At 39.3% G+C, this 27776-nt stretch overlaps 1 protein-coding gene across 1 annotated transcript; it reads left to right on the plus strand.

Moving 5' to 3' along the window:
- On the plus strand, positions 1 to 27776 carry LOC139714633 (beta-secretase-like). The gene is made up of 11 exons (XM_071626313.1): positions 1 to 249; positions 8851 to 8939; positions 13524 to 13740; positions 15222 to 15380; positions 16564 to 16698; positions 18568 to 18672; positions 19914 to 20084; positions 21589 to 21670; positions 22782 to 22874; positions 23645 to 23716; positions 27290 to 27776. The coding sequence occupies exons 1-11, from the start codon at positions 1 to 3 to the stop codon at positions 27520 to 27522; spliced, it is 1605 nt and encodes a 534-aa protein (XP_071482414.1). The 3' UTR covers positions 27523 to 27776.

The following is a 27776-nucleotide window of genomic DNA, read 5'->3' on the forward strand; positions in this document are numbered from 1 at the left end:
ATGGCAATGCTGGGCCTTGAGATAGCGTTTGTGCTGCTGGTCACCTGTGTGTTTGAAACGGCGACAAGTACTGGAACCCATCATCTTTACACTTTGCCATTGAAGAGAGCCCGAGAGATAGGTCTGGAAGAGATCTTTGCTGAATCGGAAAAAGACGTCTCAAGTATTAATGGGCAGAGAAACAATATTCGCGGTAGACCAGGCCTCGGCTATTATGTGGAAGTTGGAGTTGGTACACCGCCGCAGACGGTACAGCTAACAATTGCAATAACATTAACAATAAGGCCTTACAATAACATTGACAAGGCTTTTTTTGTTTGATTCTTGAATTGTAGGTGATACTAGTGATAGGCTAGACCTAACTAAAGTTAGATCTACTATCGTATGAGTATGACTATGAGTATGTCTTTGACAATGACATGTGATGAAGCATATTATGCTTGTATAAGTTGTAATTTAATTGATGTTAATTAAACTCTTTAATTTATTAATTTAACGCTAGGAATTTTATTTTGCAGTAGTTTACAACCCTGAGATGAGATGCACAGCATATTACAAAGATTAGATTGCCGGGTTAGACAGGAAGATCTAGTACATCTAGATCTAGCTGTTTGTCCGGAGCCAGCGGAGGAGTCTTTTTTTTTAATATTGTTAATTTCCTCCGTGTATTCTAGGAGGGGATTCCGTGAAGCCAGACGCAGTCTCCGCAGAACATACACAGTCTGTATCCCCAGTGACCAGATATACAGACCGGTCTTTCGGTCAAGCCTATTTAATGGCTATGAGATGACCTATTATGGGTTCAAGAATGTAGCCAATACATGAATAGGAAGCGCTGAAATGAGTCACGTGTGCTTTGGTTGTTCTAGTCTAGTCCCATTGCACTGCGTGTTAAATCCTATTGCCGATCGTCTGTGCGAGCGGCGGCTCCTTTGAATTGCATGCATACGCGCTGTCAATCCTGTAAACAACTTCTACATGTAGTTCGGGCTCCCCGGCCTTTCTGCCCTTGTGCATAACATGTGTGGCGTACGTACGTACAATGTATACTCTTATACGTACAGAACAGTGGATCCGGGCTAACTCGGCCCACGGGACAACTCGTCCCACCCGTCGAGGGTGGGCCGAGTTGTCCCACCCGTTGGTATCGATAGTGATCGTGAGCGCTTGTCTGTGTTTGAGTCTATTTTGTCTTTGTGACGTCTTTTCTAACCGTAATTTTCATGGAATTGTGTTTAGTGGTTTCTGTAAAAAATATTTTCCAACTTTTGGGGGATACAACGACGTAAAAATGAAATTTCAGACGTTTTTATCGCGGTTCGCGATCCCCATAGGTTCACGTTCATTTCGCGCGGTGAACCTATGGGGATCGCGAACCGCGATAAAAACGTCTGAAATTTCATTTTTACGTCGTTGTATCCCCCAAAAGTTGGAAAATATTTTTTACAGAAACCACTAAACACAATTCCATGAAAATTACGGTTAGAAAAGACGTCACAAAGACAAAATAGACTCAAACACAGACAAGCGCTCACGATCACTATCGATACCAACGGGTGGGACAACTCGGCCCACCCTCGACGGGTGGGACGAGTTGTCCCGTGGGCCGAGTTAGCCCGGATCTTTCGCGCGGTGGGCTAACTCGGCCCACTAAGTTTTAGCTGTTGTTTTGTCAGTAAATCTCCGTAAAACTATCAATTTTATCATGTATGAAGGTGTATTCAGGGTACCTTCAACTAATTTCATCTTCGAGGGAATTTGATTTTGCGCATGTTTGGTGAAATGTTGGATATTTGTTCGCATGATTTCATCTTTGCCGTATCCGCACCGCACCGGTCTCGCCACCAGCAGCTCGCTCACACATCACAGTGGCAGGGCTGAGCAGCGCCATGCCCATGCCCACTCTCGGTGAGGCACGGCGGGGCACCCGCGCGAACGGCACAGAGGGAGCAGCCAGCCACTCCGTAAACGTCGCTACGGATACGGGCGGTGGTTGAAATTGGAGGAAAAGGCGTCATTTGCTGCACTTCCCAATTTTCTCGCGTGAGTAAATTCTAATTTTTATGCAGCAGTCAGTTGGCATTTTCCTATCCATTGTCTTGAACTTTGAGCTGAGAGCTAGTAGAGAGGGAGCAACTTGTTTTAACTCGACTGTGTTTTGCTGCAACGTCGCGTGAATTGGGCTAAGCTGGTATGCAACCGCCAGCCTATCTCTCATATGCTCTAGCCAATGCCAAGGCAAGGGCAAGGGTTTCTGCTAAGGCTGGAGTTGCTTGACTCATTTTTTTTTCTGATTTTTTTTTTTTTTGTCTTTTATTTTTTCTGATATTTTTTTTCCAGGATGACTCAATAATATGTATTCCAACCTCGTGCAGTTTGCAGTTGTCATTTTGCTGTTTTTCTGTCTATCCCCCAGCATCAACGACGTATTAATGAGTGATACTGAATTAAAAAAAAACAAAAAACAAAAACACACACACACACAAAAAACACAACACACACACACATAAAAACACGATTTGGATGCATGCTGTATTGTTGGCAATTATCATGTTACTCGGATGGCACTATTCGTTATGTTGGGACACTGCTCCTTAATTTACGAATATGTAACATTTGTGAAATAATACGAGTTTTAATATGTGAAAATGTCACCTTTTTGTGTATTGAAATGATTTACTAGTACTATGGTGAAGTCTGTTTTCAAAGTGATATTTATTCAATGTACTATAATTGCTAACAGAAATACTGTTGTTACTGCTAATGATTGACAAATTGCCCTACATGTACGTCGATATAAATGAACTGATGTAAATATGATGATTTATATAGATGATTATTTACATCGATGTAGGGCAATTTGTCAATCACTTGCATTAAAAAACATCTCGACGGAAGAATTTCATGAATTTAAAGAAATACCGTTATACCGGTACTGAAATGAATGGAATATATAACCTTGTAATGAAAGCAGCAGGTAGTTTTCATGTTGTTTATAAATTAATATAATTTGTGTGTGTGTGTGTGCATAAACCCACCAACTGCAGTACAGTGTATATTGTTTACATATTTCTTTGTGAGCAATACCCATTGACTGCATTGTCACTTTGTAAAAATTCATTTGTACACACTTATGGGGCGGTAACGTTTCAGAAAAAGAATATGCCTGGATTCCAAAGATAATCAAGATTTTAACCATTCACTATCCTTCTTCAAGTCTAACATTGACTGTCCTGATATGATTTTTTTTTTTAAAGTATGTCCTATGATGATGACCCTTACTGATATGGCTGTTGTGTAATGAATTTATTAGCAGTGGACCAGTGCACTAAACATTTATATCTGGCCACCAAAATTTACTTTCTCTTCTGATGTATTCACTTTATCTCAAAGTGTCCAGTAAGAGACTGCAAAGTTCTAGTAGTAAAGCAATAATAAATTACATTGTGATCGAAGTACATCTATGTAGCAAACTAACTTACCACTTTATCATTGAATTGTCATAGACTGCACCTTGCTCCTAACAATGAATACTATTGGCCCTGAAATTAATTTTACATTAGGTTGTACATGTATGTTCTTTCTTTCTTTTACACTCAAGTACCAGGTATTACTTCTCTGGCAGGATAGACCAGTAAACTCTGTGGTATTGAATACTTTGCCTGCAGACTTGTGCAGGATGGATACTGCTAGGGCCTGGTAGGGGAAAATATGACCAGGTAAGCTCTGAGATTGTACTGTAGTACTAGTTTTGGAACTACATTGCATTAAAGATCAAAAGTGGGATTTTTTTTTTGTAACACCTAACAGTTAGGACTTTTGACAAAGCTTAACATTGGCTAATATTTCACATTTTTTCTTACCTGCACCTAAAATTGTATTATGATGGCATGTAGGCCCACGGTAAGACAGCAAACTTGAATTTGTTGAGCTTCTTGGCTATTTCATTCTTTTCAATCTCAGATCATTATATTTTGTTCAGTTTGTAATTGCATAGGTTCATAGGCTGACACACATTCTCATTGACCTGTATGCTGTTTCTTTTTATCGCCCTCATTCCTTTCCCATTCATGTGTTCATCCCTTTCACACCACACCTACTCTTTTGTTTAACTTTCCATATTAAGTTCGGTAGTCCGAACTTAACTTCCCTTGTCCAGTTGGCCACTGCATTGGGATGTTCGACAGTGACATAGAAAAAGAAGAAGTTCTCACCTCAGCTTGTTGACACCTTCGTCCAGTTTATTTTCATTTGTAGTCATAGTGAGTTGGGTTTTGACATTTTAGTTGGTCTCTTCCATTCCTGTTACTCTCAATTTCAATTTCAATTTACATGTATTTTCATATTTCTCATGAAAATAGTACAGACAAAATAAAAATGTACAGCAGTCTGTCTCAGCATGAAGTCAAAGGTGAGATTAGAATTGGGCTATGGTACTAGAAATATGATGGGGCCTATACATACAAGCAAATTTGTTCAGCTTCAACTTATACATGGAGAATAAGCTCATCAGGAGTCACATTCCAGCAGGGCTCCTATATAGTTAGAACCAGACTGTGTGACCATGGTAACCAGCAAGCTGCCACGTACAAGGATTCTGAAATCAGGTACAATAATGAAGGACTTGTGGAATGTAACAGGCAGGCTGATCAATACCTGCATTCCTGGTTAGGATCCCTCCGGAGTAGAAGAATAGACAAGGAAAAAAAGCAACAAGTTTACTACCAGGTACCCCGGTATGCACTTTGCGTGCCGTAGCTGCTAATAAGATGTTGCTTCACGTGCTTGTAGTGGGGGAGGTGAGGTCCTCTCGGGGGATTATTGCGGGGTGTGGGTGTATGTGTGTTGAACTGGATGATTTACTAGAAGTGTGATGGGGTGCTAGGTGTGTGAGTACGCCCTACTGGTTCTGTTGCGGGGTTCTTATGGCAATCCAGTGGGTAAGGGGCGAACACGAGGCACCATGAAAGATGACCGAGTGGGAGACGGATCTGCCTGTATAAAATAATGGGAGAGGTGCCCCAACAAAATTGACAGAGACCCTCTATAGTTCAATGACCGCATATTGTGATCCATCACATCCCCCACCACTTAACTATGTCATCGTCCCTTGATGACATAAAAAAGGGAATGTTTACTCTAAATCATGTAATAATCCCTGAACCTAGAAGGTGGTTGGCCGCGACCAAGTCTCTCAGGGTACCGACGAAGTTGGCCATCTTCACTAGCAGGACTGCTTGACCTGGCATCAGTGTTTTCAGTGTCATCATCCCTCTATTCAATCTCATCATCTTCAATCCCATTCATGCTCTCTTCCTCTACTTCATCATTTCCATCGACACCCGGGTCATCATCATTGGCACCTATTGGGACATCACCATCCGGTCTCCCACGTGAGCGCAAGACATATGCTGCAGTGGCCACTGGTTCAGAACCTTCACTATCCAGAACACTGGAGGACTCATGATGAACAGAACCAGGATCCTCTGACGGAAGCCAAGGACATAGTTTCATTTGAGTGCGGTGCAAGACCTTCTCTCCAGACTTGTTCCTTACAACATACACTGGACGATCTGGAAACGGTTGCTTCACCACAAGATAGGGCTGCGCTTCCCAGCAATCTTGGAACTTATGTCTACCCTTGAATGCTTGTTTCCGAACAAGGACTTACTGACCCAATCCAAGTGGTGCCTCGAACACTCGCTTAGCCTGCTTAACCTGTCTAGCAGCTATGATTCCTCTTGCCTGTCTGGCAGCAATGGCTCGGGCTGTTTTCAACCGGCTCTGATGTCTCCTGACGTAACCAGGCACTGTTCTGTAATGTCGAACCTCCCCACTTGATCCCAAGTCCTTGGAGAAAATAATACTGGAGCAATTGTTACAAGGTCACAGGAACAAATGTTGTATTAACGTTATAACACACTATAAAATGCGGTGGAATTAAATTCACATTTTATGAATGCACACTATTCACTGATGATGGAGTGTGATGACTCTTTAAAAAAATGATGTTTTTGTCACATATGTTTTTTAATCCATAGTACAATGCTACTTGAGCCTTTTTTTTTTTAAATTAAAGATATCAAATTTGTGTACATTGAACATCAGTGTAGATATGCACACACTAGTTGTTCTATGTAAATATGAATTCGGAAAAAAAAAATACTGGTGTGCAATTCACATGAAGTATGCAGTGTTTCAAATCAAATCTCATTTGACACTTGACAAACACATTCACCACACATAAGAAAAGAATGGGTTGATGGAAGAGTGAAAGAGAGACGGGGAAAGGAAACGGAAATATTGGCAGTAGGCGATCTATAGAGCCAGACGAAGAATCATAAAAAAATACAGAACTTTACAATTCAGTTGTGGAAAGAAAGCTTTGTACACAGATGATACTTGGTAATGTGATAATTGAAAATGAAACTATTATTTCAAGTCAAATGAGAATGTTCTGTTATTCAAGAAAAAAAAAATAAAGAGGAAATAAAATAAAAGATGTTAAAATGACAAAACAAAACAAAACAAAACATACTTTACATGCTCACATTAATATTATTCAAAATTTGCTGTGATCTTGCAGTCTTGGAAAGAGCAGTACCAGTATATTGTAATCAAGGGCAGGGTAACAGTCGAAAGGATGCAACGGCCACAAAACAACAGATTCTTTTGTGAAGGAGGATGAGAGCTTATATGCATGACCTTGCCAATGCCTACCAGTGCATGTTGTAATGTTTCTTTTGTGACCCTGCATGACTGCAAATCATATAACACTTTGAGTACCGTGCTTGAGAAGGAAGACCATTAGAGAAGCTATTCATCTTTGCTGCTTGTTAAAAAAAAAAAAAAAAAAAAAAAATGTGCATGAATTCAACAGTACGAGTGCAGGACAAGCAAGGATTTGAGAATTTTATAATCAGCCTTGTTTTGTACAAATAAATAAAAATGTGAAAGATTAACACATATAATAGGGCTAAGGCACGGAAAAGATTAAGATATGAAGTCCAAGTTTGGTTCAATAGATCATCACAGTATGGTACATAACATAGCTAGAGGGAGAGAGAGATATACACTATACATGTATATTGGAAAGAAAATTACAAAAAAGAAAAAGAACTTGACGGTTGGCCATTATCATGCAGGTACAGGTGGCGGAGGATTTTTCTCTTGAATTAGGGTAAGGATTCCCATGGCAAAAATGGCAATGTCATCAAAACAAAAACAATTCCTTTTTATTTTTGAAAGTACACACAAATGGTAGGCCCTACAATCATAAACAAGGCCAATCTAGCTAGCACTACATTTCATTACCATGATATCAACCATTCAACCAAACCATCCATATCTACAGGTAAAATAACTGACCACTAGATATCAAACAATTTATTAATTAATGCCCATAAACAGACTCGCCCCTTTGACTTTTGCTTGTTTGTTTTTATTAAGAAAAAAGGTAACATTTATTGGACAGAAATAACTTTTGAGAAGAACGCAGATCTATACAAAATCAGCGAGAACAACAACAACAACAACAACAACAACAACAAAACATTTAACAGTGTAGTTCACATCGAATGATCTGCTACATAATTTGATTTCTTTTCTACTAATACGGGTACGGAGTGGCCGGCTGCTCCCTCTGCCGCTCGCGTCCCGCCGCCGCGCCTCCCCGAGTGGGCATGGCGCTGCCAGCTCAGCTCTGCCACTGTGTGTGTGAGCGAGCTGCAGTGGCGAGACCAGTGCGGTGCGGACACGGCAAAGATGAAATCATGCGAACAAATATCCAACATTTCACCAAACATGTGCAAAATTAAACCCCCTCGAAGATGAAATTAGTTGAAGGAACCCTAAATACACCTTCATACATGATAAAATTGATAGTTTTACGGAGATTTACTGACAAAACAACAGCTAAAACTTAGTGGGCCGAGTTAGCCCACCGCGCGAAATGAACGTGAACCTATGGGGATCGCGAACCGCGATAAAAACGTCTGAAATTTCATTTTTACGTCGTTGTATCCCCCAAAAGTTGGAAAATATTTTTTACAGAAACCACTGAACACAATTCCATGAAAATTACGGTTAGAAAAGACGTCACAAAGACAAAATAGACTCAAACACAGACAAGCGCTTACGATCACTATCGATACCAACGGGTGGGACAACTCGGCCCACCCTCGACGGGTGGGACGAGATGTCCCGTGGGCCGAGTTAGCCCGACCCCAGAACAGTAGACCAAGCGTTGTGGGACCGGACGCGTACATGGAGTCACTTTGAAGGTCAAATCCAACGATTTAGCAGGTTAATTCTCACGCCGTTTTCAGAGTATGTTGTCTAGTAGGCCTATATGAGGAGTCTATAGTCTTTAAGGTAAAGGGTGCATATTCTATGTAAACTAAGTAAGTTTTCATGCGGGAACTTAAGTGTCCGGAAAACCCAACCCCCCATCATACTTATATGTGCGGGATATCCGAGTGCGACGTGCGTAAATGTTTGGGACGAACATCTTCGGACGTCTTGACCCACAAAGGTACCTGAAAAACGCTGAAAAATGCTGTTGGTTTTCGAATTTTCGACCCATTTTATAAAACAAATGATGCACAGGATTATTTCGTGGCGTCTATCCTGTGCATCATTTGTATAGCGTTACACTGTAGGTCTAACGTTAGTGGGGCAGTAGGCCTACACTGATCTCTTCTTCATTTAACCCTGGCCCCCAGGGTGTAGGGACTTATACAAAGTGTATTAACCAGTACCATATCATGTGTTGGGGTTGCTGGTGCGGCTAGTCTTCACATGAATAAAATAATGTAGTAATTTTGTTCTCTTTAAACCATTTGCTTTCAGCTGAATGTCCTGATTGACACTGGAAGCAGCAACTTTGCTGTGGCAGCAGCTCCTCATGAAGCCATCACCACCTTCTTTCAGAGAGAAGAGTGAGTAATAGTACATGTTCCTTAACTCCATTGCCCCTGCCCCCCCCCCCCCCCCCCCCCACCTTGCCCCATAAAAGAGGAGAGGGTGCGGAATGAGTGCATGGTTTGTATAGACCTACTGTAAAATTGGAAAATTTTGCGGTGTTGAAATTTTTTGTGCAACCAGAAGCTACACGAAAATAAAAGCACACAAATATTTTTTTGCTTGCCATGTTTCAGGTTAGTTTATGTTTTGATTTCGCGGAATTAAAAACACACAAAACTTTTTTGATACTATATGGCAGAGCCCGAAAAATAACTCGCGCGAAAATATCCACTTCTACATGCAGTACAACCTGTGTGATAGCAGCTGTATGATAGTGATAAGGGCTTAGGTGTGTAATCTATGACAACCCAGAAGTATGATGAGTGTCTGCCTAGTAATAGTAGTATCTTGTTGCAGCCAATTTTAGATAATATTTCTAAGGGGTTTGAGGGGAATATCAAGTGTTTAAAAAAAGGTTTAAATACACACATGGTTACTGAATATTGTCAAAACAAAATTTTATTAGCGTTATGTACCTACACAAATGACCACTTTACAACAGTGACCATGCATCTTACATCCAACAAAGAGTCAATTCATGGTGGAAATTGAAAAAAAGGAGCTTCTACATGTAGTTCTGTCAGTTTTTGTCAAGCCCACCGGAGGTGTGGGGAGACTAAGGGATCGCCTGCGGCGTTTGTCCGTCCATCGCAGAGACTCCAACTCTCCCGTTTTCGACGGGAGATCTCCCACCGAAAGCCCATTTTTGCAAAATCTCCCGTTCTCCCGTTTGAGATTTGATTTCTCCCGCCCTGGCTCTGTGTCTCCCGGTGGAAAGGATTTCTTACTTATTGCTATCGTATGTTGAAAAAATAAGCCTTAGATAGCACCAGAGAACATCTAGAACCCTAGGAACTTCGCGCTTCGCACACATCAACTTGGAGTCTCCTGTTTGCTAGAGGTTTCGGGCGGGAGATCTCCAGATCAGAAGGTGCTTGGGGTTGGAGTCTCTGCCATCGTCCGTCCGTCCATCCGTCGTCTGTCCGTAACGCTACAAAAACTTCAATAACTCTTTACTCTGGGCTTCAATTGCAATCAAACTTCAAGGGAAGAGGGGTCATACAAAGTTTCACATTTTACCAGAGAAGGTCACCTGAGGCTCAAGGTCAAAGCTCACAGGCAGGGGTCAACGAACTTTTAGAGTCCAATGTTAAGTTTTTATGGTGCATTTCTATTATGGGTCATAACTTTTGATCCATAACTCCATTTGTGACTAAACTTTGACAGTAGATGTCCCTTGGGGAGTGGATGATCACCACAAGGTCAAAGGTCACAAGCAGAGGTCAACAAACTTTTAGAGCCCAATGTTAAGTTTTTATGGTGCATTTCTATTATGGGTCATAACTTTTGATCCATAACTCCATTTGTGACTAAACTTGAGTGGTAGATGTCCCAAGGGGAGTGGGAGATCACCACAAGGTCAAAGGTCACAAGCAGGGGTCAACGAACTTTTATAGCCCAATGTTAAGTTTTTATGGCGCATTGCTATTATGGGTCATAACTTTTGATCCATAACTCCATTTGTGACTAAACTTGGATGGTAGATGTCCCTTGGGGAGTGGATGGTCACCACAAGGTCAATGGTCACAAGCAGGGGTCAATGACCTTTTAGAACCCAATGTTGCATTATTATGGCACGTTTCTAAATGGGTCATAACTTTTGATCCATAGGTCCGTTTGTGACCAAACTTGGTAGATGTCCCGTAGGGAGTGGATGGTCACCACAAGGTCAAAGGTCACAGGCAGGGGTCAACGAACTTTAAGGGCCCAATGTTAAGTTTTTATGGCAAGTTTCTTTTTTGCCATAAATTTTTACCCTATATCTCTTTTTATCTGTTGTATCTCTTTTTTTTATCTGTTATGATCCCATGTGCCATAAAATTAATAAATTTTTACCCTATATCTCTTTTTATCTGTTGTATCTCTTTTTTTTATCTGTTATGATCCCATGTGCCATAATGTGTCTCGCCCATTCACGTACAAGAAATTGTACGCGAATGGGCGAGACACATTATGGCACTTGCCTTGTTAATGTCTGCAGCCTCAAAATTGAATTTGCTTGACCACCTCATAATAAGTTATGAAAAATCAAACATATTTTATATAAAAGTACAGGGTATACACTGTACAGTCGTATGTCTGCAGAAGTTACAAGTGTACATGTAATGTGCATAGTTAAGGGGTTCTGAATTTAAGAGCTTATTATGAAAAGTGCATAAAGTCGGTCATAATTGTGTCTGGCACAGATACTGTAAAACTCCGGGATTGTCAGATGAATCTGAAACTTGACATGCCGGTACATTGTATACTTGTTGACATTATGCTGTATTTTTGATAACAGTATTCCAAGTATCAGAGCTGCTACTTTGCTCTTGTAAACATTACATTTTGTATGTTTTTTTGCTCGTTTTTGTTCATATTCATGTTCCTCATCTTGGTGGAAAGAATATAGAGAAAAGAATCTGATATGAAAAAGAAGAAAAAAAAAAGTCTAATTTATAAACATTCTTGAATATATACATGTACGGTACTTCCAATAACTGTAATTCAATGCCTCCCTACATATGAATTTGTATTGAAAAGTAAACTAAAAAAATTCTCAATCAATCAGTCATATACATGTTGAATAGCAGATGGTCACACTTGAAAAAAGATGGCCGGATAAACTCTGGATATAATGTTAAAATCAAGAATTATATTTCCATGAATTAGAGTTTTTTAATGATGAATTTTTCATACATTACTGTATATACAAATATGTCATGATGAACTGAGAGTTATTTTTCATTCTTTCCATTGGTTTGATATAAATCAAGTTCAAAAAGTCCCTATACAGTGTAGATGGATGGATCACATGCTTCTAATAGCCATGACAGATCATCATATATAGTGTAGTACATCAGTCATATTTTAAAGTTGCTATTCTGCCAAATTTCTTGGAATTAGATGTCCCAAGCAAAGAAAATTTAAAAAAAAAAAGAAATGTCTAGATGTTTGTGCATGCAGTTCTGTTTTTCTCTCTAGACTCCTCTTACAATCACATGAACAGAAAGTGGATTTATCATTAGTGTTATTTTAAATTCTATTTTTGTAATATAACCACTGTAAATTCTGATACACCCGTAGTATGTACGGGGCCTGGATGAGACATGTAGAATTTGTACAATACTTCAAGGGTCAAATTAGTACTACTACTACCAGGTGCCTGTAGCCTTTCAGAGAAAATGTACCGTGTACTTGCTGGCTGTAGTACCAAAATGCACTGTAGACAGAAAGTTTTGACAAAGCTATAAATCAGATTTGAGATAGGGGAACCGACATTAAGCTCAGTATTTAAAAGGATGATTGCATCTGTAGGGTTGCAGCAAATTATCTGTAGAGCTGTATTATCTGTCAGCTTCAACTCCAAAGCACAAAGACTTATTGGTAATCTCTCTACTGATAAAGCCCTCCAGCATTGTATGTTGTGTAATCTGCACTTTTTTTTTATGGGCCCAGGGTCAATGGATGGATGGAAGACCTCAAGAAAAGAAAAAAAGAAAAAAAGAAAACACTTGAGCAGGTGATCTATAGATTTCAGGGAGAAAAGCATCTTATAAATCTGGGCAACCATCCATCATTGCTTTTCTAGAGGAGTGCTGTTACTGCACATATAGCCCACATGGATTTTGTACTGGAAAAGCAATTAAATGCGTGTGTGTGTGTGTGTGTGTGTGTGTGGGGGGGGGGGGGGGGGGGGGGGGGGGAGTAGCTCAAAAATCGAGTACCGGTATGGTGACGTAATGAATCCCAGATTGTGTCTGCAATACCTACAGTGTACACTGCAGCTTTAACTTTTTGATTTATTGTCAAAGTACACCACGTACTGTAGCTAGACACAGTGTATTATCCCATATTTCCTGAAAGAAAGAAAAAAGAACTTTTAAAGAGAAAGATGAATGATTGCTCTTTCAGAATTTGTCTGCTATTAAGATTATTATTGTACATTGCAGCTTTTGCTACACTTATTCATCAGTCCTACACTACCGCTACTTACAGTACCATCCCTTTAATCTTCAATTGCTGAAAAGTTGGTGTGTGACTGTACCTTACAATTACTACAGCCTCGAGATTTTCTCAGATGGACTTGTTATTATGCTGTTATTTCTTTTCTTTTCTTTTTTAATGCGTTCTTTTGATTGTTCATGGGGACTTTGGGGTAAGGCATGCCCATCTATGTACCAGCAAGCATGAACGTGTAATTTTTATTGGCTTCAAGTTGTTCATACACTGTATGTACAGTAAAATGTACATACAATGTGTGATGTACATTTACATTGTTTCTCTCATGTTCTCGGCATCTTTTGTCTGACCTATTGGCTGTGTTATTCTCTAAATTGGACAGATAGACATTGTGCAAAGTACAATGTAGAGCAAACTTGACTGCAGTCCCATCAGTGTGTCCGATCATAAAGTGCCATTTCTGGTTTAACAAGAAAGTTCTGTGTTCTTCTCATCAGCTCATCATCGTACGAGGACCAGCACACAGAGGTGAAGGTACCTTATACACAGGGGGAGTGGAGCGGCGACCTGGGACGAGATGTTGTCCAGATCCCGTCCGTCAATGAGACCCTCGTTACAGCAAACATCGCTGCAATCACCCAGTCGGAAGAGTTTTTCCTGAATGGCTCACACTGGCAGGGCATTCTCGGGCTTGCCTTCGCAGACATCGCACGGGTGAGGAAAGTTCCAAGTTGTTTCAGGCAACGTATAATTTATGTTTTGGTGGATGGAAAATGTTTACACAAAGTACCTTTGAATAAAACCCACAGGGCATAGTGAATACATAGGTTTGGATAATTGAGAGATTTTTGTAGCACTTATGCAGTTTCAATGGGTACCAACCCATGTGAACATTGTACCTGTTACATAGAGCTGAAAGATGAGACACAAAACTGTTCTCTGTGTGATTTTCAAAAGTAAATCTAGTCTAATGACACACTTTTATTCCCAATCTATTTTCTAAGCTGCAAGCTGACAGTACTTCAGCAGATGCATGTACAGTGAAATTATTCATGCTGTAACTACTGGATGCATTCACGGACAGTGGCAAGGCTGAAAGGAAAATAAGTGTGTAGTCAGTGACAAATGATTACCAGATCACATATTGATGTACATATAAACACTCAAACGGTCGCAGTGCTATTTAATTTCCGTAATGATGTGTTTTAGTTGGTCGTACAAAAACATCTACATGTAGCACTATGAAAATGTGTTTCTATCGTGAAGTGACAATAATCTAGTCATGATAAAAAGGGGAAAATTGGATACGATCCCTATGTGTGCTCTGCCCATGTCTGCTGCGCAGGAACTATGCAACACTAGAAGTGCACTACAACGTTATAGTATAGGCATGTGTGTAAATGCCAAAAGCGTGACACCACTTGACCTCCGCCTATTGTGCAGGGGTGCTTCAGATCGCCTCATTCATTTGCACATAATGTATGGCAAGTGTATAGACCTCATCGAAGCTGGAATGTTAAATTCTTCTATACTTATCGTTGTGATAGGGAGAGATGACCAATCAAATGTGGAAGAATTCCTAATGCATTTTACAACAGCAATTTATACTACAGATTTCCCAATTAAGATGTATTCCAAATGCAGACTTTTTTACTATGGAAGAAAAGTCATAGATTTTGTATCACATGTGATTGCTTCTAGTGCAGAAAAATCAAAACAAAACAAAACAAAACACAACCAAAACAGACAATATTTTCTGACTCAGTTTTACCCAATGTGACTTATCATACATTACTACTGTTGTCAGGTTGAAGGTCACAGAAATTAAAGATTTTATTCAGGGTGCACAATGTGCAATTCATTGAAATAAGATGGAAAGATCCTGCAAAAGTTGTCATTTCAATTTTTCAGTTGGAAAACACATTCAAGCAAACACATTTTTCATAGGGTGGCTCATGAGATCAAGTTTGGAAAGAAACACCAGGACATGTTGTGGTACTACGTGTACATATAGTGAACAAAATGCAATTGGTGAGTCAATGTCTGAAGACATGATATTTATTATACAATAGGAAGGAGTAAAATCTTAACAAGATTTGATATTAGCGGTAGATTTTATGAATTTCTTGAGGCAGTGTTTACTGTTCATGTATGTTTCTATCTCCCTCTCTTCTTTTATTTTTTTTACTCTGTAGCCGGATAGTTCAGTTGAGCCTTTTTTCCACTCACTCACCAGACAGACTGACATCGCCGACATTTTTGCCCTGCAGATGTGTGGGACGTTAATGGCCAAGAATGACAGCAAAGCTGCGAATGCAACGGAAGCCCCCATCACAGATGTTATTGGCAGTATGGTGAGAGCTGTGATGTTGCTTGTATTTTGCATAGCAAGTGGGAAACTTATCACTAGACCTGTTTACACTCAAACATGTACCAAAAAAAAAAAAGGATCCCTACCCGTTTCTTGGAAGAAAAAAACAAACAGACAAACAAAGATTAAAAGCTTGCCAAGACGTGCTTGGCAAAAGGAAAATCCGACACATGCAATGTGGATTCCGATAGATCTGTATGAGATGCATTGAGTATAGGTTGGTTGATGGCAAAGCTTGTTTAGATCTTGTAGGGAAAAAAATGTCCATAAATTTGGATGCATTAACTACCAAGCCAATTTAAACTCACTGCAGAACAAATGTCTGTTTACAATAGTCAGCTAGGTCAGAACATTTCATTTACATAGGACTGTGGGACAGATGCCCAAAGAATGTAAATGCCATTATATGTAGCTTTGTTTTTAATGCTTTTTCTCCCCCTCCCCCCACTTCTGTCTCTTTCTCTGTCTGTCTCTCCTCTCTCTCTCTCTCTCTCTCTCTGCCCCCCCCCCCCTTTTTATTCATTTTTAGGATGTAGTATGATACTAGCAATGACAACACACATTTTGGAAAATTTCATTTTCATGCCTTTGATCACCCTGTTGCCCGCCGATAGCTTATTATTTTTTCTAGTAAGTAATGCAACATGCCCAAACAAGAATCATTGTAGACATCTGAAGGGTTTATCATTGCACTAGTTTGACAATGTTAGAGTACAAACTTAAGTGACAGTGAAGGTTTCACATATTGCTGAATTATATGTTCAACATTCCCGAAAGCTTTAATGAGAGTTGGTGCAGGAACTGATATTCTGATGCATTTGATTCATAGACCACATTATTTGTGTCACAAGAAAAGAGCAATTACTGTACACATGCAGGCTCTACAAAATATTGTTGATTGTTGCTAATTCTCTCTATGCTCTTAGGATTTTTTTTTTTTTGTATTTCTGTTTTTATTGGAGCATAAATGAACACACAACCAAGACTCTTAGGATCTTTTGAAGTCTCTCATTTTACCTATCATTCTTTCTTTCCAAATATCTGTTTTCTCTCTGCCTAGATCATCCATTTTCAGTCCCCTGTTTGTATAACTCTGTACATTGTTTGCTACTTATACCTCTTGTTTACAGTCTCCCTCTCTCTCTCTTTCTCTTCGGCAACCATAGAATATTGGAGGCATAGATCGGACACTTTACCATGGTGACATCCAGTATACACCAATCAGGAGAGACTGGTTCTATGAGGTCATAATGACAGATATGAAAGTGGATAACACCAGTCTCGGCATGGACTGCAAGGAGGTACACTGCCCAAATAAGGCTTGCATTCTAATAATGATAATCATTGATATGATGTATGGTGTCAAATCCACTCTGTAGAGTGCTCTATGCACGGAAGGAAGAGAAAGTGAAGGAGGTAAAGAACATACAAAATTCAAAATAATGAGTAATCAAAGGAGGCCTTAAACAGGAGTTGGATGAGTGTAGAGATCTAGCAGGGTGTAATTATGGAGTAAGTCAATGTTATACTGAGGAACAGTGCCCTGAATGCAATGAAAAGTCAGCAGTAAACTCTTAAAAATAATGCAATCTTTGACTTGTAGCCAATGAAGTGATTTCAAAATAGGGGTAATGTGAGTGTGCTTCTTGGATAGTATAATGATGCGTGCTGCCACATTTTGAAGCCTCTGTAGCATGGAAAGCTGAGTTTGTGGTAAGTTAGATAAGACGGAGTTTCCAAAATCATGCCTAGAGGATATCAAAGCATGGACTAATTTTTCGGTAGAAATTGGTTCAAATATTTTCTAATGAAGCCGATATTGAGAAGTTGGTATCTTACAGTTCTGCAAATGCTAGAAACTTGATGAGACATACGTAGTCATATTACAATCTAGCATTACACCCAGGTTGCGACAGGTTTGGGACACATTAGTTGACATGCCAGAAAAAGAGATGGAATTTATGCCAATTTTACCTATGGTACTTTGGTGTCTGGGCAGTATCATACAGATATTGCCTTTTTCAGAGATGTAGTGTAACTTGACATCTTCATGGGAGTTATATACAGTCGACTCTTGTTATAACGAAGTCATCGGAACCGGCTGTTTTCTTTCATTAAGTCGAAATTTCATTATAACCGAACAAATAAATAATTAAAAGGCACAGAGGGGATAATGTTGCAGCCTGAATTATATTTTGTTGTAACCAGAATTTCGTTATAACTGTGTTCGTTGTAACGGGAGTGCACTGTATTTTCTCAAAGAAATTATATTTCCCCAACGCACACAACACTGAGATAAGATATGCCTGTGAAGGACAGATGTAGTGCCAACATAGACTGTCAAGTGTTGAAAACAACAGCAGATGGGGCAATGTTCATTCTGGTCTACATCAGCCAGTGCATTTTGTGTGCAGTTGTAGGTTTCTTGCAGAACTGTAGTGTTCTATGCATATTAGTAGCATAGATAGCAGGATGAGATATCAAGTACAAGGGCTGGCTAGCTTGCATTCTTAGATAATATGAAAAAAAATGGCAAAAAGTCCCGTTTGAAAAGGAAATTTAACATACTGCCCTGACATAGTGAAATAGTTAAAGTTGGTGAGAGAAATACACATTTGTGTTTTACCACATAGATACCTCACTACTCATCTAAATTTCCTTCTCTCATACCGGTACTAAAAGTTTGCAATGTTTTTATGCACTTCAAATTCTTAACATTTTAATATAACTAAGGATTCAAAGCAATTGCAACTGATTAACAAATTGTTGTACATCAATGTAAATGAGCACTGAATTGATCAGTGTTTTAGAAGTAGCCATGATAAAAGAAATCATGGGCGTACATACTTGAGCAGGATTCGAACCTACAACCTCCTGATCTCCAAACAGGCATCATCTCCACGAGACCACTGAGCTTGAATAATTTGGTATTAATTGTGATTAATAAAGACAGGCAACGGCAGCAAGATAACACTCCACTGCATAAGGCTTGAGAAAGTCCTCAGGAGAGGACGAAAGCTTGCCCTCTACAATTCAAGGTTGGTTGAAGCTCAGTCATTTAATTATTCATCATCCCCAGCCGATGAAAGTTTTTAGTATAATTTGGTATCTCTGTGAATAATGAAGACTGTGTGATGTGTATCTGTCCAAATTGACCTTTTTCTTTACAGTACAACTTTGACAAGACCATTGTGGACAGTGGCACAACCAACCTGCGGCTTCCAACCAGAGTCTTCAACCACACCACAGCAGCCATAGAGCAGTATGTAGAAAAGGTATGTGTATGTGCTTGTAGCTGGATACACATGTACCAATTTGTCCTCTGAAATACTGTACGAGCTGAAATTTTCGCGGTGGTTTTATTTTCGCAAATTTCGCAATCGCCTTTGAACCGCGAAAATAACAACACTCCAAAAAAACAAAGTGCTAATAGCTAAGTTCAGTTAGACCCTCGCAACCGCAAAATTAACAACACACGAAAATGTCCTCCAAGTAGCAATTCGCGAAAATATCTGTACGCGAAAATTTCAGCTCGTACAGTACAGAGGTGTAGGTAGTCAGCTTTCAGATGCACAGTGACCCAGGTTGAAAGACCTATAGGATCTATAGATTATTGGACCACTAGAAACCAATAGGTCTAGAGGGCCGCTAGCATGTGGGGAATGGTATGAGAGATCTGCAGAGTCTATGTAGGAATCTATGGGTCCTATAGTCTGTAGAGGCCTTACAGAAATCCTGTTGGGGTATAAAGAAATCATACACTATCAGGTGTCTGTTTCGGGACTTGGATAAGTCCTATAGTGTAGATGTTTCTGTGGGACCCATAGAAAGCCTATAGATAAAAGATCATGATCGGTTGTTTGTGTGTTTGCCCTGTACACTGTAGTCTAATGGCTTGAAATGGAGTCTCAGAATGTAGTCTCGCTGAGCCATGGTGTCTGTTGCTGCATTTGAGCACTCAAAAGCAAACCGAACCAATCAAAACTGATGCATAACAAACCATACCATGCATGATTCTGAGTGTTTGTTCTCTATGTGGAGAAAGCATACCATATGAGTTATTCTACAAGAGGTGTTACATGTGTTTTTTCTTCTTTTTTTCCCCTCTCATACATGTATAACATGCCTTTTTCTAATCCACAACTATTTTTAAAGATGTAAGGAAACAGTGGATAAACAGGAATAACAAAAACAGAGAAATACATACATGTACTTCATTAAAAACAAGGAAATTCATGAGAAATTAAAAAAGTAATTTCATGAGAAATTCAGTTTGATACCACAATTTGTTTTCCTTCATCTATGTACCACAAAAAGTATTAAGACAAAAAAAGGTGTCCATTTGATGCTTTATTTAGGGATTTATAGCTGAAAATCTGAGGCCTTAAAGTATCATCTTAAAGTATATCATAGTATGCATATACAGTGTATGTGACTTATAGAAAATCTAAACTGAGCTTTGACTATTAAAAGTACAACTGATACCTGGTACTTATTGATTCTCATCTTTTGTCAGCACATGCCAAGTAGACCGGACATTCCAGCCGACTTCTGGTCCGGCGATGTTCTCATGTGTCCCATGGACTTGACCCTACCTTACGAGCCGTTTCACTGGTTTCCCACTTTGACACTTGACCTGCAGTCGACGACGAAGGGTCAAGCTTTTTCCCTGGTCGTATCTCCTCAGGTGACTTCTCATTGCTTGTATAATATTGCATGACAGGGAATGGGACAGTAGAAATATTGCACAACCCAGGCCTCATGAATATAATGCCTTGTATCAAAACCAAAGCCCAAATTGTGGACATAGTTAAAGTAACGATATTTATAATGAAACACATCATTAAAGTTTGAGGAAAATCGGACAGTCCGTTCAAAAGTTACACATGTTTGTATGTTTTGGTGCTGTCATTGCTGGATAAGAAGACTACTATGCTTCATTATGTCATTATGGACAGCAATGTAAAAAAGAAATAGCCAAGAAGAATTCCACAAAGTGTCATTTGTAATTAAAAGTACACATTCCATCAACTTGTTAGTGACATAATTATGTTATTAAGGTTGATAATGATTCCCCCTGTTTTCTTAAAAAATGAAGAAAAAAACGCAAGTCAAGCTCACTTGAAAATATGTTGAATTTTTAAAATTCTTTCTTTAGTCTGTAGATAGCCAGTGGATAAACCGATATAACCTTATGACGGGATGGAACATCTGAACCAATACTCTACGCTGGTGTAACATTAGTGCAATGTGAAAGCAACTGCAGAAAGAATTCGGCAAAAATTCATTGTGAAGTACTCTATGCCTCAACTTGATACTGGCATAATGTAATGGGAAATATTTTTCTCCTTGCCTTCTGAGGAGAGGTTTTTTGGCACCCTGGGATACCAAAAAGAAATCTGGCACTTTGTTGAATTATGTGTTTGCTTGTTTTTTTCTTTAGTGCTCTGTGGAAAAAATCTACATTAAAAGAAAATCTTTTGAAAACTTGAAATTACTATATTAATCATCATTATTATTGTATAAATTACACTGGCATAAGTCTATAACAGGTCTGAATTAGTATCTTGAGATCATTATCACTAGGTGTTAAATATAGGCAGCCTTAGGCAGCCTCCAGCCTCATGGAATATGGCACCAGACCGTAGATATTTGCCCGTATGTCGGGAACAAGCAGGGGGTAACAAATAGTATCCCAGGATCTGATTGTACCCCGGGGGTACAGCAGGGTTCGTATGTTGTTGAGACTCCATATCTTTCTTGAAAACATGTCGAATTTCCAGGCAACTACTGCCCCTGTATTTGTTTGATTTGATGTACTGTATCGATGGAAGCCACTTCAGAACATGGTTGGGAATTTTTGTTGATTGCTACGAGTTTGTTGGCTCTCTTTCTAGTTTGAGTACTGTAAATGTTGATATTTTCGTGTGACTAACTTTTCGTGCTGAGCAGCCCAAAGACATTTTCACAGGTTCTTGAATTCGCGGTGCGAAATTGCCAACCCATTCAAATGTGCAGAGAAAATTAAAGAAAATGAAGATATTTTCGCAGGTTTTAGAATTAGCGCTAGCCAGAAGTAGCATGAAATACAAGAAGATTAATGTTACACGAAAATTTCTGCGTTAACAGTATGTGTGACATGACAGCATTTGTATGCAATTCAATCATTTCTCTTGTATCAATCACCACAGCAATACTTGAGACACGAGTATGACAACAAGGAGAAAAAGAATTGCTACAAATTTGGCATAACTCCCTCGGCAGACTCTGCAGGTAAAGTCAGTGATGCTTTCTACCAACCCTGTATTCTGCTTTCGTTTTACTAGAAGCAGAGAGATGGGAAAGGGTTATGAATCATAGCTTATGAAATGCACCAGACAGAGTGGCATACTTTAGAAAATTAGTTCAGAGCAAAAGTTATGAAAGTCAACTAAGAGAATGAAATTTGAGAACAAAAGAGGGTCATTTGTATGTTTTTCTCTGTTTTTCTTTTCAAAAAGACTACATTACTCATATTAAACGGTTTATTGCCACTTGGTCTACTTTAGATAGTCAATGTCCCAGTTCGTCTAAGACCACTATGGTTAAACTCATTTGGTCTACTGTCAGTTTTGTCTAATGCCCATTTGGTCTAATCCTCACTTGGTCTAATGCCCACTTGGTCTAATCCTCACTTTGTCTAATGCCCAGTTTGGCTAATTATCATTTTGTGTAATAACCAGATGGTCTAATCACAATTTTGTCTCCTTGGGATTTTTTCCCATTTGGTCTAGTAGACTGGGTACAGTATATGCCAAATATTTCACAAGGTTTTTATTTTCGTGAATTTCGCGAATCGGGTGCTATTCACAAAATTAAAGACATGCGAAAATAACAACTTTGATCCCAATATGAACGTGACGCACAGGTATACATTTCTCCGTTCAGTACAGTACTCCACAATCGCGAATTTAACCACACGCAAAATCGTCGGCAAGTCCTTTTCGTGAAAATTTAGACTTGCTAAATATATGGCGTATACAGTATATTGTATTAGACAAAATACTAAGTATGCAAAGCCCATCTGGAAGTAGACCAACTGGTAATGAGGCTAAAAAAGGGTCAGTAGATGAACTGAGTGTAGATGAAACGGGATTAGACCATGTGGGTTGAGACTGAATGGCTGTTGGGCGAAGTGGGAGTACACCAAGTGATTGATCACCATATTAAACTGTTCTTTCCCTCTTTTGTATGTGACTGCAATATTTGCATAACAGATGTCTTGTGATGTTGGACTAGGAGCCTGTGCATGAATGCAATCAAGTGAAATGTTTTGTTTTTATCTGGAAGTTCAATTGTCATAGCCTGATTACAAATGTCACCCTATTTTTTGTTTCATTTGCAGGGACTGTGATAGGAGCTGTAGTCATGGAAGGATTTTACGTCATTTTCGATCGAGAAAACAATCGTGTAGGATTCGCCAAATCATCATGTACAGGTAGAGTAAATGGAAATAAAAACAAAACAAACAACAAATCAGATTATTTCTTCATGTATTGTTTCCAGTGCATTGATTGTTACACACACATACAAAAACAAAGAAAATGTTTAGAATATACACTATAATGCCTAAACGTTGCTTGTAACCAGAACTATTAGAAATATTAGCTGAAAAAAACAGCCATTTTTAATGTTAAGATGGCAGCCTTAAAAATGATCTGCAATTTCAGGGGGTTTTTAACTTTCACTAGGAAAGTCCAATGATACGTTGAAAGTGTCCTATACTGAGACTTAACTTTCAGTAGGTAAAGCCAGTGATAATGCTATTTGATCTAATTGGTAGAAATGAGTTGTTATGATATTCCCTTCGTGCAGAGAGGATTTATGATCGATTCTTAGTGAGTGGTCAAGAACAGTGAAGAACTATGTACTTTGGCAGATACAATGTTTAAGGCATCCAAAAGGGCAGACATAGCCTAGTTGAATGTGTTGCTGTAAATGGTTCTTGTTTTGAAAGCATAGTAGTCTCTTTGTACTCAGAGTTACTTTCCGGGGTCCCGTTTCATAAAAGATGTTAGGATAGCAACTCTTGCTGGAAGGACAACTTCCAATATCAACAGCCAATCAGGAAGCCGGATTCTTGGCATTACTATGACAATTGCCATTCCAGCAAGAGTTGCTATCACATCAACTTTGTATGAAATGGGGCCCTGATCTGAGCATACACTGTATTCTGTACTCAAAGTGTACGTTGCCTTTTTTCCACAGATTCATGTGAAGCTGAGGAATCGTGTGTGCATCGCCCTCCTTATGTCTCTGGCTCCTTTGGCTTAGATATTGGTAAGTACTGTAAAATGAGGAATGTGCACATGCATTTTAATTTCGTGAATTTCGCGAGCGCCAAGATTCGCAAAATTAAAATGCACACAAAATTTGTTGTCTACGCTATATGAATTGAATGCAAGTGGCAATTCACGAAAATTTCATGCCACGAAAAAGGCCGTCTGCTCCAATTCGCTAAAATTTCATGCTGCGAATACATGTATATCATGTTTTACAGTACTGTAAAAGTGGAAATTTTCGCGGTGTTGAAATTTTCGCGCATTTCGCGCAACCAGAAACTAGCGCGAAAATAAAAGCACGCGAATATTTTTGCTTGCCATACGTTCCTGTGCGTGATGTCTTGATTCCGCGGAATTAAAAACACGCGAAACTCTTCTGACCAGGCCTAGCGCGAAAAATTAGTCGCGCGAAAATATCCACTTTTACAGTAGTTAAAGAACAAGTTCACCTTCATAGACATGTGGGTTGAGTGAATGCAGCAATATTAATAGAACACATCAATGAGAGTTTGAGGAAAATCGGACAATCCGTTCAAAAGTTATGATTTTTATGCCTCCGCCAACGAAGTGGCCGGAGGCATTATGTTTTCGGGTCGTCCGTCCGTCCGTCCGTACGTACATACGTCCATCCCGTTTTGTTTTTGTCGATATCTCAAGAACCATGAGGTGGTTTTACATCAAACTTGGTATGAGGGTATATCCTGGGCGGATAATACTTTGTTTGGATTTTAGGGTCACGGGGTCAAAGGTCAAAGGTCACAGGTTATTTTGTGGAAAAAAAAAGGTTGAAAATTCATGTTTTTCCCCGTATCTCGCAAGTGGTTCAAGGTATCTTCATTGAACTTAGTATATATGCTTGTTCCAATGGGCAGTGATTATCTAGGGAAGTTGGGGGTCATGGTTCAAAGGTCAGGGGGTCAAAGGTCAAGGTCAACTCCTCAAAATATCACTACTTTCCTTATATTTATGCAATGCCTGAAGGTTTTTTTTTTTTTTTTTAACTTGATGTATGCGTGTATTACCCGATATATATTCTGTGGGAAGTTTCTTGCCAAAAGGTCAAAGGTCAAGTGAAAGTGCTGAATTGCACTTTTTCCTCCATATCTCAAAAGTAACTCAAGGTATCATCATGAAACTTACATATTTATGCATGTTCAACCTAACAGTGATTCTCTTTGGAACTGTGAGGTCAAAGGTCAAAGGCCAGGTTTAGATAATGCTATTTTCCCATTTGATACTGAAATTATACTTTCTCTCAATACCTTGAAAATTACTCAATGCATAAACTTATAAAAGGGTCAAAAGTCAAGTAAAAATCATCAGTTCCCCAAATACCTGCACTCTGACATTTTAATCATTCATCCAATTGAACCTAGTTCTAGGAAAGTGAACATTCAGCACATTTGTGGCAAACCTGTCATTTTAATATTTTGCCAATTGTGTGAAACTGTCATCACACATTGTCAAGACATTGTACTATAGACCTATTAGAAGAACCATGCATTATGGCGGAGGCATATCAGTCGCCGTAGCGATATATCTAGTTTGAAGTTTCTGCTCAGTCATGGCAGGATGAGAAGACTAATATAGCTGGTGATGTCTTATGAGTACAACTATATAAAGAAAGTATAAAGAAAATTCAAGATATTCTCACTTTTCTCACATAATAAAAGAACACTCGACTTCTCTCTTTCAGAAGGCAGGGGAAATAATATTACCCCTAACATAAGTCAGTAACAAGTCGAAGAAATGTGCACTTTATTCAAAAAGTCAAGTTTTATGAAATTCTCTTTTTATTTGCCTTATATCGTTGTAGGCATGTGACATCATACACTGTAGTAATCTTCTCCTCCAGCAGTGATTGCACAGATATTTTTAAAAATGTATAACCTTAGAACGAATTGTCAGATTTTCCCCAAACTTTCAATGATGTGTTCTACTAATATTGTTGCCTTCACTCAATCCACATGTATATAAAGGTGAACTTGTCCTTTAAGGGGGTTTCACACCATTTTGTGCGTAGAGTTGCATAGTGTTGTGTAGTGTTGCATGCAGTGACTACGCAACTCTATGTAACAGTGCACCGAGGGATGCAAAATAGGTATTCGAGATGTACACGAAACATTAAACATGGTTTACGTACATCTCGCGTACCTATTTTGTGTCCCTTGACGTAGTGTTACAAAGAGTTGCGTACTCACAGCGTTTAGTCGTGTAGTATTCAGTAGTCACTGAACGCAACACTATGCAACTTTATGCAAAGCCCAGTGTGAAACTCCCTTTAGGCTGAAAGACTTACTTGTTCTTCACTTTAATATGTTTTGTTTTGTTTTTTTACAAGAACCTCAGGGGTACATGTGCAGGATATAAACATACAATATTTAGGATGTCACAATGTTTGATTTGATTTGATTTGATTTGATTTGATTTGGTAATGGTTTATTGAAACAAACATGCAAAGTAGTAGCCCAAAGGCAAAATTATAATGCATCACATTGAAAAGCATATCAATGACATCAAACATCATACATTGTATGAACATTTTAATAATAACAAATACCAATAGTACATTAACATAACAAATATACAGCATCATATCAAAACGATAAACAGTTCATACCAATTATTACACAAAACATATTTTGTGTAATATTTTGTGTTTAGCTTGTTGTGCCATTAGGCCAGAAATGAAGCAGGCAGTGCGTTTCGATTGCAACTGTTCATTTAACAGTCATACTGTCTACCAGTAAAGAGGTCTGTCAAAGATTGCCTAGCCCCTAGCACCTGAACCATCCATGGTCCGAGCTTCACCAATGCATGTGGGTAGGTGTCCCCTGGTGTGTGGGGGTTGCAGGTGTGTTTAAAATGAATGTGTTCATTTCTATGTAGAGGTCATATAAACATACCTCCATCATCTTTATGAGTAAGATCCCTCCAGAGCTAGATATGTGATGTACCATATACGCTGTTTATTTTTGCGTACATATATTTTCGCAAATGAGGTCATGGACATTTTCGCTAGATGTTGTTTTCGCGAATTGACACATAGAGGCCGTCATAAGCGCGCTATTACCTCAGCGCATAGTGACATTTTCGCATGTTGTAAAATTCACGGTCCGACTGTGATTCCCGAAAATTAAACCCTCGCGAAAATAAGAGCTTATACAGTATTCATCAAAACCCTGTGCAAAATAGCCAGAAATTTTACATGGCTTGTAGACATTGCTGTATTACTACGATGAGCAAGTTTTCTCCAGAGGTGTGTGTTCGATTTGTCCAAAAAAAAAAAATCTCAAATTAGTGAAAGGTGAAAGGAAATTGACATTACATCAGGCTTGTAGCCTGTAGGATGAAGTAAAGATATTAAGTACAACTGGTCCTGATATTCTGTTCCTGTGTGTGGATGGTCTCTTTTTGAGTATGTTTACAAGGCACTAGTTACTGGTATAGTCTGTATAATGAGGCAATCTTGTTAAACAGGGGTTTCCGTGTATGGAGTTGCAGCAATAGTTTGCCCAAGAGGCTTTGACAGCATCACTTGATATACCTTTTTTTTCCTGTTCCCTTGCAGACCCGGAAGACTGCGGGTACGTGCGGTCCTCGGGGTACAGCCCCGCCCTCATGATAACAGCCTACATCCTTGCTGCTATCTGCCTCCTCTTCCTCCTCCCCATCATCGTACTCACCGTCAACTACCAGATGAACCAGCGGTGCAAAGGGAGACGAGGTCGTGGGGTCGTCAGTCACTCCCGCCTCAACCAGGAAGTCCCAATCAATAACGAAACAGAAGCAGACGACCCCTGACAGCGGCGACTTTAATGGACATTTGGGTTATTTTGTCCTTGGTCATATTTTGCACTGAAGAAGAGGACAAAAGCCTGTGGTTATGATGAACTTTAAATACAAAGCCAGTGCATGTTTTGTGATCATAGTACAGTGCTCACCGCTTAATCGGAAGGGGTCGGGAGACAAGTTTTTCTCCCATTTAAGTGGTGCTCCCGCTTAAGTGGTGGCTGATACAGTACATGATTTGATGTTCTCAACATTTAACAGACCCC

The sequence above is a fragment of the Diadema antillarum genome, unplaced genomic scaffold, assembly GCF_040938485.1.
Source record: "Diadema antillarum isolate AM-2024a unplaced genomic scaffold, OU_Dant_1.0 seq00002354_RagTag, whole genome shotgun sequence".
NCBI classification, from domain to species: Eukaryota; Metazoa; Echinodermata; class Echinoidea; order Diadematoida; family Diadematidae; genus Diadema; species Diadema antillarum.

Bases quoted from the DNA above. Each gene is read 5' to 3' on its own strand.
- LOC139714633 (XM_071626313.1), top strand. From the start codon at position 1: ATGGCAATGCTGGGCCTTGAGATAGCGTTTGTGCTGCTGGTCACCTGT. The intron at 20,085-21,588 runs GTGACTTCTCAT...CAATCACCACAG, and splicing joins CCCTGGTCGTATCTCCTCAG to CAATACTTGAGACACGAGTA. The intron at 23,717-27,289 runs GTAAGTACTGTA...GTTCCCTTGCAG, and splicing joins CTCCTTTGGCTTAGATATTG to ACCCGGAAGACTGCGGGTAC.